The sequence below is a fragment of the Crocodylus siamensis genome, chromosome 2, assembly GCF_052110815.1.
Source record: "Crocodylus siamensis isolate JL-2025a chromosome 2, ASM5211081v1, whole genome shotgun sequence".
NCBI lineage: Eukaryota > Metazoa > Chordata > Crocodylia > Crocodylidae > Crocodylus > Crocodylus siamensis.
In genome coordinates, this window is record NC_143396.1 from 156,320,237 (window position 1) to 156,333,540 (window position 13,304).

Below are 13,304 nucleotides of genomic sequence, written 5' to 3' on the forward strand. Positions count from 1 at the left end.
TATTAAATCAGAATTTGTTTTCTTGAACCTACAGATCTGGGTCTCATGCAAGCACATAGTTGCCATTTATCATATATGAAAAGCATGAATGTAACAGTACTTCTTAACATGTCCTATCATTTTAATTACATTAACAATTTAGAGACCTACAGGATGCACTGACCAGCACCCTGGCAGTCAATCTGTTTTATTCTGCCACGTGCCTAACTGTTATAGCTGAGGCACCATACAGACTTTAATTTCCCATTTAGCTTCCCAGTACTTAGTGAGAGTGAGTAGTCTAATAGTCCTAAATATTAATTTCCCTGAAATAAATCCATATAACATGACACTAAACATGACTGGCTCTGTCCCGATGCTAACAATATCTTATATGCTGTCCTGTACCTGAAGAACAAAAGAAAACTCTTGCCAGGAATCCATCCTATAAAGTACTGAACATCATTTGAGTGCCAAGTACCTACAAACCCCATGGAAATAACCCTGCAGAACAATCAGGATCAAATCTTCAGTGGAGAATTTTTGTTTACCATGCTGCAGATAAGGGATAGAATCGTATAAAAGATGCAGGGAAGACAGGAAGCAAACAAAAGTGAATATGTAAGAGACTTACAGATTGTTGAAACTCCCTCTCCCTCCCTCCCTGCCCCAAGAATCAGATGAAGGTAGATAGATCTCCCTTGGCATATATTTAGCCTTTTGAAGTAACTAGGGACTAATTTTGTCATGCATAACTCTCAATTTATGTTCAAGAAAACAGATTCCACATTTTAAAATAATAGAGCAACCTCTTCTAATGTGTCTTCAAGGTTTTAAGCTGTTACATGAAGATGGAAATACTTTTTAGATTGTAAATTTATCATTTCCATAAGCACTCCACTCCTCTGGTCTAAGCTCTGCAAGGTTTCTTGTGGTGCACTGTGGGAAGCCTGATGGAAAATAAGGAAATTTGGGTTTGGGGTAGATCAAATTACTGAAAAATGATAATTCCTCTACCATCATTTATTAAGTTTACCAACTAAATTTTAGAACTGATGATAGGCAGTAAATAAGCACCAAATGCTCAACAACTTCACTGATACAGTCATCAACATGATCAGAATGATGCACATGCATCTGCAGTAATAGGGAAGGGATCTGACAATGACTTCAAGGGACTGCTGATGTTCTAGTAACACAGCTACTAGAGGCTGACAAGTGGAAAGATAAAGTTAAAGTTAACTTTACAGAGCATTTATCTTGGCAATGGTGCTCAATCTTTTGGCCCCGCAGGACAGATGAGTGGCATGGGCTGCATCAGCCCCACACACCAGGATCAGGCCTCGAGGCCCTGCACAACTTCCACTCAGCCTCCCATGCTGGAATCAGGCTCCACTCTGCTCCCAGCTGGCCCCACATACCAGGATTGGGTTGTAGCCAGCTTTGCACACCAGCACCAGCCCCATGCCACCCTACATGTCTGATCTAGCATGCAGGGCCAAGCCATCCAACCTGCAGGGCTTGCTCTGGACCTAAAAACTTGGCAACAGGGAAGCAGTACCATCACTCCCTTGTCATCAAATTTTCAGATCTATGCAGAGCCCTGCAAGCCAGATGACACAATGTTGGGGGGCAGATTGGGCCTGTGAGCTGGGGTTGAGGACCACTGATCTAGAACAACTCTACTCTGTATAGATCTGAACCTACCCAGGTACCAGTGACTGATGGGACAAGGTAGGAACATCAGGATGACAAAGGCTACTTCCCTTGCAATTTACACAGAGCTTACCCAAGAGCCACAGGAGCAGAATATCAATGTGAACATTTCCCTTTACACAAAGAATGAAGAGCAACTGCTGCTGACATGGATGCTGTAACACCTAATTGCTCCTAGCTGGAAGGTAATCAGATAGATGTTAGTAGATCAATTGTTGGGACTGATACTGTGCAGGTCTACGTTGTTATAACTGTTTTGATCTGCCATATCATAAACCTATTGGTGACTTTCTGTAGATCAGTGGTCTCCAACCTTTTTAACCAGGATATCACCTTTGGCATTTAAAAGCCACCCAAGATCTACTGAGTGGTGCCGCCACCCTCCTCCCCCCACTCAGCAAGTAATTCTGTGGGGAGGGAGGGGGCTGCAGATCAAGGCAGAGGGAGAAAAAAATATTTGAGGGTGTGCCTCCCCAACAGGTAAGGCCCACCTGGCCAGGGCCCCGCTCAACTTACCTCTGCTCCTATCTCTGAAGCACTGTCCCTCACTGTGGGGTTCTCAATCTAGCCGCTGCCCCTCCCCTGCCCCCAAACTGACCTGCTGGGCTGGGGCATGTGTATGTATGTATGCGGGCAGTCAGCCCCCCACTCCAGCCTTGGATTGACTCCAAGAGGCTCTGAGATCTACCACAAGAGGCTCCAAGATCTACTGGTGGATCAAGATCCACTGGTTGGTGACCACTGCTATAGATGGTTTTTGAATGGTATATAGGCAATTCGTCCTCTTCTGACGGATCAAAGACTATCCATCAGAAGGATTATTTCTCACTGGTCCTGAAGGCCTGTAGAAGGTATTGCAGACAATTCCTCCATCTACAGTGATGTAATAATAATTATGAGAAGGTGGTCTGGTAAAACTCATGAAGTTGGGACAATAAGAAACTCAGGCTTGTTTGCTTGAATGAGCAAGGAAGTTCGCTTCCCCAGCCACTATGGAGGTAGAATATTTCCAGTCATTCTTAGGTAGTTGGTTTACCCTCTGCTTTGCTGGCTTATGAAACCTTTTATTGACACCTGGACAAAAGTAGGTAGTGATTTAACTACATGTTGATTACTTGATGTATTCATCCAGAAAGCAAGTGTGACTTGGGAAGACTCAAGGGCAGTGGTAGTACCCTCTGAATAGGATGTATGTTTTTCCTCACTATGTGCCATATCATAAATGCCCACTGTATGTTGCAAATATGTGAGAGCAAGGGAGAAATCCTGGAGGACAGATGGGAGTAGGAGCTAGATAGATTTTCAGAACATTGCAGTAACACCCTCTACTGCTGTCTGGAATGTGAACATAGGACTGTAAGAAATCTCCTGGAGGACAAAATCTGCTCTGGCCCTTACCTCCCATAATCATAAACCTATCAAGCTCCATCTTAAAACTAGTAAGGTTGTCCGCCTTTCAGTCTGAAAGGACTATTTTTACTGAAGGACTATTTTAAAACATCCTTGTGATGGTCAGAAACCTTCTCCCCCCAAAAAAATAATTCATGGCAAATTTATACCTACTTGTTCTCAGGCCAACCTCATGCTTTAATTTAAACAGCTCCTCTCCATTCTTTGTGTAAAAGGAAACAAAGCTGGGAATGCACTGCATTCCTCCTTTGAAATCAGGGGACAGCTGTAGGTAATAAATGTAGCACAAACAAGGGAACTGAATGTTTGATTAGGAAATAACAATGTGGGGATATGTTATGACATTCATGGGTTTAGATATAAGCAAAAACAAAGTGCAAATTTAAGACCAATGGAAATGATGCATAGCTAAACTGAAGAGTCATCACAAACAGTAAGTGATGAGCAAAAATGTGTTCACTTTCTCTGTTTACTGTGGCATTGACTGTTGTAGGAAGCAGCTGTAATTTCAGTGAATGAAATCAGACATTCTGTTTATTTTGTAGTATGTTAGAAACTTTGGTGATGGGCTAGATCTTGGGGGGGAGGGAGGTGGTGAGAGGATGGCTCCTCTGGAACTTCTTGGCCTGCTTTATCTGCAATATGTCACCTCTTAAGACCATATACTACATTTTAACCCTTTGAAAACACCCCTGGAAAGCATATCCACACTTCTCTGCCCTCATGGCCCTCCATCTTTTTTCCTCCCCCCGAGCTAAAACTGTATAAGATGGGTATCTGGGTAGCTGCCATGTTGTCCGTTAGACGGATAGCTACAAAGAACGAACCAGTAGTTGCAAGTGGATCCCTGGAGTTTTTCTTTACAAATGAAAATGTCACATTGAGGAGAGTCCCCAAGAGACAGAAATGTCTCATTCAGAAAGTCACCTGGCAAACCAGGAAGGTATGTTGTGTTGTTTTATCAAGATGTTGCCCACACCTTATATAGGAGTGAAAGGAACACTAGCTACATGGGCAGTCCCCAATACAGCACCTTTGTCTCATAAAGTACTTACCAAAATGGAGGACTGTAATTCCTTTAAGTACTTTTTGATTATACAGATCAGCATGAAACACTACAAAATGAATAGAATTTTGTGGTCATTTGTTCTAAATCCAAATGCATTTTAGTGCTTTAAAATTTTTTTGCATTTTGAAAACATGTCTTAAGGCATGTAGGGCATTTACCTTGGAGGAAGTCTCAATTTCAGTAAAAATTGAGTACACCAATGCAAACACGAGCCACAAAGCCTATTCTATTGCTGTTTTTATCTTTATGTTTCCGCAATTACAGTGAAGATGATTTGCATTCAATCTGATTTTTTTTAACCACTACGGTGCCAACATTTTGAGGGGAAAAGAATGGGTAGATGGAATAAAGCAAAAATCAGCAGAAGTGGTAAGTGCACCAATGGTGATGAGACTTCACGTAGGAAGAAATCAACCTGTAGAGCAGTGGTTCTCAAATGTTTCTTTTTGTGGACCACTTGAGAAGTGCTGAGAGTCTCAGCAGACCACTTAATAAACTTTTTTTTGATCTACAAAAAAGCATACAACTCATATTTTAATATCAGTAGTCTTACCTTAAAAGTACAGATATTCTCGATTGTTCTGCAACCTTTCTGCAGACCACCTGAATGGAGCTCGCAGTGGTGGTCCGCAGACCACAGTTTGAGAACCTCTGCTATAGAGGATTCAGGCTTTGATGCCTTAAATATCTAAGAAGTTTTCAGGCCTTTGTAGCCTGACTTCAGCCATTTACCTCATGAAAGCTCAACTTCAGTAAATGAATAGGGCATTCCTAAAGCTATGCTCCTACCTCTGACCACCCTGGGCAGAGCGCCAACTGTCAGTCATAGTCATGACTAGGAAAAGGCAATTTAAATTCTGTTGTGCACTGATATTGTGCAAAGTACTGATTGGCAGATCTCCTCTCCGCAACACTTTCTGGTTGTGTGCTGACAGAGTTCTCCTTTGCAAAGGTGCCAAGAAAGGGCCAGCCTAACTGGGTAGACAGCACATGTGGCATCTAGGGGTGACAAACTGAATGGGGTGGCAAAATAGTGTGTACACACCTCACATGTGCTCACTGGGTGCCACCTCAGGAGTCTGGGCATGTACAATAAGCAGGGCAGCTCTGGTGCTGCTCTGGGCCTCTGTCTGTTACCTGCCCTCACCGGGTACATTACAAGGGAAGGCAGCAAGATTTCATTTGCCTAGGGTGGCAAAAGTCCTTGCACTGTTCCTGTGTCAAGACAGCTGTTTACATAAGATTCTTGTGTAATCCCTAAACCTGGGGGTGGCTCTACATTTGCTGGCTACCCTGGTAAATCTCTTCTTTAACGGACACATAGATACTAGGGCTATGCAAAGTTTTGGTAGTCGATTCAGAGGAGATTTGGACTGATTCGGCAGCCGAATCTCCAAATCTGAATCAAATCAGGAGACCCATTAAAAGGTCTGAATCGAATTGGAAGCCTCAGATTTGATTTGGAGAGATTTGGAAAGCTTGCAGTAAGCAGCAAACAGAAACTGAGAAAGGGAGGGCGAGGGGGTGATCTTTCATATATGGAAAAGGTTGAGAGGGGACAAGGACTGCTCTGATATTGACATCTGTAGCTGGCCAGTGACTGTGATCTTTCTCCGAGTTCCTTCCAATCACAGTGCTCTGGGGGAGTTACGTAGAAACAAGATATAAAGCCGTGTCTGAAATGATTTGTACCTTTTGTGAGCTGTCTGTCTCTTGAAGCAGCAGCAGCATCTGAAAGGCTCTGACTTGCTAAGTGGTCTATTGTTAGCTAGTCTCTCTTTTTGTAATTTTTATCCAATCCTTTCCTACTTACCCTTGCCTATAATCCCTATTGTTATCTCTATCCATTCCTTTCAACTTATTCTTCCTCTAAAATCCTCTTGTTTGTTCTTGTTAGTCTGTCTTAATTCTTTCCCCCCACAAAATGAAATCTGTGTTTTCCCTGACAGCGTCATTACTGTGCAGGAAAGCACAACGTATATTACACACAGACATTTTGCAGCATACCAAACATTATGAAGCGTGCTGGAAAGGCAGGTGCCAGGTGTTCTGGCAGGGGAAAGAGAGGGGGCAGAGGGAGCACTGCAAGTTCCCCTCACCCCAAACATAGACGCACCCTCTTTCCTGGCAGCAGTGAGTCTTCTGCTGCTAGTGGGAGCAAGGAGGTGGTAGCAGTGCCTGTACCTGCACCACCACCACTAACCATCAGCAGCATGACACTGTCTACCCCAGTTTCAGTTCCCAGTGTAAGCCTGCCGGTGCCAGAGGAGGAGCTGGATCTGGAAGTGGAGGAACTGAGGGCCATAGTGAAGGAAATTCTGGGGAAGGAGGGGAAATCTGAGTTTGTGCTCCACATTACCCAACGTTCCCCTAGAGGCAGGTCTTCTTCTCTAGAAGGCTCTTCAGAGGAGGTTGTGGGGGCAGGTGGCTCAGCTCCTCTTGTTGTTGTGCCTCGGCTTGGTGAGGAGGGAGATAAGGCAGGATCCCCACCCTCAACACAGAAGCAAGTGGGTAGTGTTGTGTGGGATCATTTTGAGGTGGCAGATGATCCCAGGTATGCCAGCTGCCATCACTGCCAAAGGCAGATTATCCAGGACAAGGAGGTGAAACACTTCACCACCACAGTGATGCTGTTGCATCTCAGGATGCAGCACCCCCTTGCTCTTGTTCCTCCTCAGCCTGGCACTAGTGGGAGCATGCCCCAAAATAAGTCCCACTCTCACTCCAAAGCCCCCATCCCCCCCCCAAAGCAGAGGCAGGCCACCCTGGAGCAGTGAGGGAAAGCCACAGATAAAGGGGGGCGTGTTGCAAGGGCAAGTGAGGTCTCCCAGAGCACTGAGGAGATGCTTGCTCTGGATGGCCAGCCCTTCTCCTTTGTTGAGTGTGCAGGATTCAGGCGGCTTATGGTGCTCGTGGCCCCATCGTACCAAGTGCCCGCACACCCCACCTTTAGTAGGACAGTGATGCTCTCCCTGTATGCGGCATGCAGGGAGTATTTGAGGGGTGAGCTGCACAAGGCAGGGCCACAGGTAGTCTTGTACTTCACCTTGGACATCTGGAGCAGCCAGGATGGAGATCATGCCTACCTCTCCCTCACACAGCACTAGTGCAAACAGTGAGGGCATTGGTGGGCTCCCTGTGGCAGTGATGGATGAGTAGAGGTGATGGATGAGTCCCACATAGCAACAGAGATCATGGAGGCCATGAACCACATACTGCAGGGGTGGTTCGTTGGGAAGGGTGAGCTCACCCATGGGTTGACAGTCACTGACAAAGGGGCCAATATGGTCAAGGCGGTGTGTGATGCCAACTTTGTTGGCATCTGCTGTGCGGCACATAAGTTCCACCTTGTAGTCAGGGACACAGATCCCGGTGATGGCACTGTTATTACCAGCCAGCTCATTTTGAAATGCAGGAAGGTGGTGGGCTACTTCCACTGGAGCATCAAGGGGGGCAAGATGCTGTGGGACAAACAGGCAGAGCTGAGCATCCTGCAGCACAAAATCATGCAGGATGTGGAGACTTGGTGGAACTTCACATACCTGATGCTCAACAGGCTGGTGGAGCAACAGAAGGCCATCCATGAGATGGCTTTGCTCAGGGAGATTAGGATCAGCACCCCCTTAACAAAATGGAGTGGGATACCATCTCCCAGGTCTTGGTGGTTTCCAAGCCGTTCCTCAAGGCTACTATGAGCCTCATCGCTGGCAATGCCTTCCTTAGTCAGGTGATCCCTGTAGAAGGAGCTTGAGAATGAAATGGAGAAGTTTCAGGGGATTGATGTTCCTGGCTGGGGCAAGCTGCTTTCACCAGAGGTGCAGGCACTGGTGAAGCAACTGTAGGAGGGCATGAAAAAATGCCTGGATTCATTGTGCTCCAGTACGGTCCATGTGCTGGTGGGCATGTGTGACTCAAGTGCGAAGGAGAGTGTCTGCAGCAGCAAAACCCTCCATCACTGGACAGAGGTGCTGGTGAACAGTCAGGGAGGCAGAAGGGCAGAGGTGGTAGGATGCTGACACCCTACCACACCTTCTTTAGATCCTAGTTTGGTGGAGCAGTTGGTGATCCTGCCTACTTGCTTTTTTTTTTTTTATTTGCTTTCAGAAACTTGAGGTGAACTTTCCCAGAAACCCCTGCACCACTCTGCCTGAAATCTGGCAGGCCTCATGCCCACATGAGGGGCTACCATCCCTGCTGTTTTCATCCTCCTATGCCTTAAGATACACACGTGATACGAGTCTTGCTTTCAACAGTTTGAGGTGCACTTTCACAGAAACCCCTGCACCTATCTCATTAAACTTGGCAGGCTTCATGCCCTCAGAAGGGACTACCATTCCTGCTACTGTCATCTGAATCTGCAAACAAATGACAAAATTATAGGCATTTTAGTGATTCCCCATTATAGTCTATGTCCAAATTGGTGCTGACTCTCCGAATCTGAATCAGCTGAATTGAATTGGGACAGTGATTCAAATCATCAGATTGAATCACTGTCCCTCCGAATTGGCCAAATCCAAATCTGAAGTGAATACTCGCTGCTTCGCTCAGGCCTAATAGATACCTGGTGTTAAGGGAGTTTTTGGTGGGGGGAAGAATGGCTATTTTGCTTTTAGTGCTTTGTGGAAAGATATCCTTCACATAATTCTTAGGTTTAGTGGTGGCATTGATTGCAAAAAAGCCATCCAGTCCTCCAATTCTTCTAGTACAGGTAAGGTGCAGCAGGACTTCTGGAGATTTGGTTCTTGTCCATTGTCTGCAGGTACTTCTATTGAAGCTTCTTTGCTTTGACTTGGTGCTGGGACAAGCTGTGGGAGTGCATTCCAGCGGCTCTTCTCCACATGGGACAGAAAATACGATTCTCCAAAGAGGGCAATCAATTCAGAACTTCTGAATCTGTTCTCATGAAAGCACAAGCAAGTACGGCTGCTATAACAAGCATGCGAGTTTCCTACTCACTGGTATAGAAATCAGGCACTTCTCTTTGCTCATCAGCTTTTAGAGAGAGGTAAAATCCAGTTAAGTTAGAGTAGTAGACTGCAAACATAAAAGGAAGGCTGATGCACACAGGAATCAGTGCAGTGTGGGTAGTAGTTGGAGGAACTGCCAGAAGCCCAGCAGTGTCCATACGAGCTTGTAACACATAAATAGGTTTATGGGGAGAAGAGTTACTTTAGTTCCAAAAATGACTTATTGCTACCCAAGATGCTAAATATTTCAGTTTGAAATCAGGTTGTATGTAGTCATAAACCACTTTTAAGCAAAGCTATCTATAGTTACTTCAGTGTAACATCCCTAAGGAGATAAGTTTCTGTCCGTCTTCCCTCACCTTCACTGAAATTACCTAGTCAGAATGTTTGCATTATTAATGACTATGTCTGCTGCAAATCAACCTGCAATTTACAAACAAGATCCCAAATCATACAGCTTTGAAAGACACGGGATAGCTGTATTTTCTTTCCTTGAACTGAGTAAGCAGCGGATTGAAGTCAAGATGAGACACATGAGCAATGCGGCGTGAAAAATATTTGCATAGCCCATTCTGAATGTCATGAGCCAGTGGTCTCAAATCTCATGAGGAAAAAAAAAGTAATCAGAACTTTAAATAAGAGAGGGGACTGGGAACACAGAACAAAAATGGATAATGCTGATATTAAAAACACATGCCAAACACATTATGATTATCTGACAAAATTGCAATGCTTTTACTCCATCATTAATTTACTTTCAGCTCACTTGGATGAAATCCTGGGAAGACCTAAGCTCCTAAACAGCAGAAGCTGTTGCAGATAATCAAGCACCCCTCAGGATTTGGTCTTTGACTTATTATCAGAAGAACCTCAGAACAGGGATAATCTCACCTAGCATGCTATCTGTCATACCTAAGACTTTTAGAACAAGAAAGATACCTCACTTTTTGAGGCTAACAAGAGAAAGGACAGAGCGATATCAAGTGTTGACCTTATAGGTGCACATGTAAAATTCAGATCCTGAGTGTTATTTAAGCAAGACTCTTTTATTTAATGCTTCTATCATGGCAAAAAAATGTGTTGTTAACCCACTAAATTCTCACACAGAGAGTTTCGTGTCAATTCTAGGCAAAACTGAAATGTTGAACCAAATCTGCCTATTTCTATGGACTGGCAAACAGCAGTTACTGATTTATGAATCATTTATCCAAAACCTCCTACCAACAAATAGCACATTTCTCTACCCTGAACCACTGACATTGTAAAACTAATTTACATTGCCATTACTGCATCTCCAATCCCTAAATCTCTTGCGCTGACCTGCACTGCTAAAAATCAAAATAATTTGTTTAAGCACAATCCAGCAATACTCAACCAAGGTGCCACCGCACCCTGGGGTACCTTTAGATTCTTTCAAGGGTGCCATGGGATGTCATGCAATGTGAGCACTGTTAGGTATACAAACATGACTCACAAGATAACCCCAGAGATTTCAAATAGAAATTCATAGTGTTAAAAACATTCGGACCTGCTATGGTTATTCTCAGTTCTCTACAATAGAAGAACTGCTCTATACTTTTTCTGTAGGCAGAAAATGAGTGTAAACTAAGAGCTGGCATTTTCTGAGGGGTGCCTTGAATCTAAGGAGGGGTGCCCCACATCTAAAAACTGTGAGAACCACTTCTCTAAACTCTACCTTTGCTTTTCTACCTTGAAGAGCACATAATATTAGCAGAGTCTCCTCATGCCAGATGAAGGGTATGTGCCTAAAAGTTTGCAAAGAACTTTTTTCCAACTATTTAGTTGGTCTAATAAAAGATACCGTATCTATCCAAAGAACCTTGCCTGCTCTAAGCTCTTTACTTGTACCTTAAGTAGCTACTGATAGCTCAACTTTGAGGTTGCTGACAGAGAACCTGCGGTCATTTTTTTAATGCAAGTTAACATGCATTTTGATAATACAAAATTATACTTAATGTGGTATCTAGCAGTAAACCATCTCACTCCCCAACGTACAGTAGGGCATTCACTTAATAGCTTTAAAATGCTCAAAAGTTTTGTTCAATAATTATTTAAATGATGCCAATGCCAATCCTCTTTCTTTTGAAAGATTTATGCCAGATGCTTTTTTTTTTTTAAATGAAGGCAAAGACTAAAATCACTAACATTATTTCTTTCAGAAAGGATAAACACTGTGAAATGGGTAAATGTTAAATTTCATGAGGGTTCCAGAAATAGTCGCATAGAATAAAGTTAACGTCATTTAAATCATAGGGATAAAGTAGTTATGGATGTCTTTATCCTCCAAATTTCTTTACCTATCATAGCAGAACAGTACATGCTAGTTTTATTCCAGCCAGGGTAGCATAAAATAAAGCTATCCTGCTGCATATATTGGGCTTAGCAGTATAAGTTATTGGAAAGTCTTGTTTTAAAACAGCTATTTTCTTGTGATTTGTTAGGGAAACTTGCAATCAGAGGGTGCTTACAGATGTGAAACCACACCCCAAAAACAGCACCTTACTTTAAACTTGGTACGTTCTCATGCCAAGCCCTAAGAATGCCCAGAAGAAATAGTGTGTTACTTCAGTCCAGCTTGCCCAATGTCTGTAAAGATTGGGCATGTTAGTGGTACTTTTTTGGCACTTATTTAATACTTATTAAATCAGCTTTAGCTAAAAGCACCAAAAAGCCCCACTGAAGCACTCAATCATTACAGACACTGCAGAGCCAGGCTAAAATAACATGCTGCTGTTTCTGGTAAAGTGTGTGTTTGGCTTTTTTTTTTTTTTTTTTTTAAGGTCTGCAGGCAGCCAGAGTGAATACTACAGTAACCTAATATAAGCTGTACACATGTCCCGAGATGAGTCTTCACAGAATTTTATCATCTAAGCAACAGCTTTTTTATTTGCTTTATATAAGTCTTTTCTACATGTATTAGGTTTAAAATGATTTTAAAAAAATAAAACACGGAATAAAGCAGTGGGGGCTAACCTGTCTGGCAGAAATACCAAAAATTAGCTCTGAGCTCTCCCTGACAGTGACTCCAATTCCCCTTCTCTGCCAATCTCCTGCTCTGCTTTCTGCTCCCTGTCCTATCTGCAACTGTGCTGCCTGTCCCATTCCTGATCCGCTGTGGGCCCCACACCAAGGCCACCTGTCCCACTTGTGGCTCTTGTGTCCCAAGTTGGCCGCCCCTAGAATAGGATAATCAGACAATATGGGATCTATAGGAATCTAGACAAATAATCTACAGATTGAGTTGTGTTAAGTGTGGTCTAAGCCAAGATGATGTATTCTTATCCCTTTATAAAGCCTATCTCCCTCAATAGGTTAACTGCTTTCTTTTTCTCTCTGCTACTTACCTTGCCTCTCTCAGCAGTACCCCGTATTTGTCCCCCTTCCCTACCCTTCATACTCGAATTACTGCTTTCTATTTAGAAAGTTTACTTCCTGCAGTCCCTTCATAACATTTGATCCAGTAAGCTACTGCTTAGGAAAGCTTATGTATCTCCCTCCTTCATTTTTTCTTATAAGGCACAAATATACTCTGCCTTCTGTCTAGATAACTATTATGTCTGACATTTTAAAGCTGATTAAAAGATTTAGCTATATAACAGCTGTTAATGTCAATGGAAATTAACAAAGGGCCAGATGATTAATAAAAAAAGTAGCAGAGGAAATCTCAACCACAAGATTTTGCAAAATGCCTCTTTCAGTTGTTAGAACCATTGCCAGCTTTTGTCCTGGATGATGCAGTTATTAACAATGCACACTCACACTAGAGAACTATCTAAGCACATAGTAGACAGAAACACAAATCCTATAGTGATGTCCAATTTGTAAAAAATAAACCTGATTAAATTTGCACCTGTAATAAATTAAAGAAATAATATGAGAAAAGAAAACACTCTTACCTTTGTTATTGTATACATCTAGATAGTTTGGTGCTGAAAAAATTGTAATTAGTGAAGGGAAGCCTGTTGTTTGGCTTTTCCTGTACATACGATACCTAAAGGAAAGCACAAGTTGAATTATTATTAATCACATGTATGGTATACAACATATCAGGACTAGGTTAGACAAGGACTTGTATGAATGATTTGGACAGGGATGATCCTACCTCAAGCAGTGGTTGGACCAGATGACCTCTTAAGGTCCTT

At 43.1% G+C, this 13,304-nt stretch overlaps 1 protein-coding gene across 6 annotated transcripts in view; it reads right to left on the reverse strand.

The window, feature by feature from the left end:
• The window catches only part of PPP3CA (protein phosphatase 3 catalytic subunit alpha), a 360,908-nt gene that overhangs the window by 50,503 nt on the left and 297,101 nt on the right, over positions 1 to 13,304 (reverse strand). For all 6 annotated transcript variants that reach the window (XM_090031872.1, XM_090031873.1, XM_090031874.1 and 3 more), the window contains exon 8: positions 13,059 to 13,153. In XM_090031872.1, the coding sequence (XP_089887998.1) occupies positions 13,059 to 13,153 (95 nt within the window). The remainder of the gene's footprint in view (positions 1 to 13,058; positions 13,154 to 13,304) is intronic.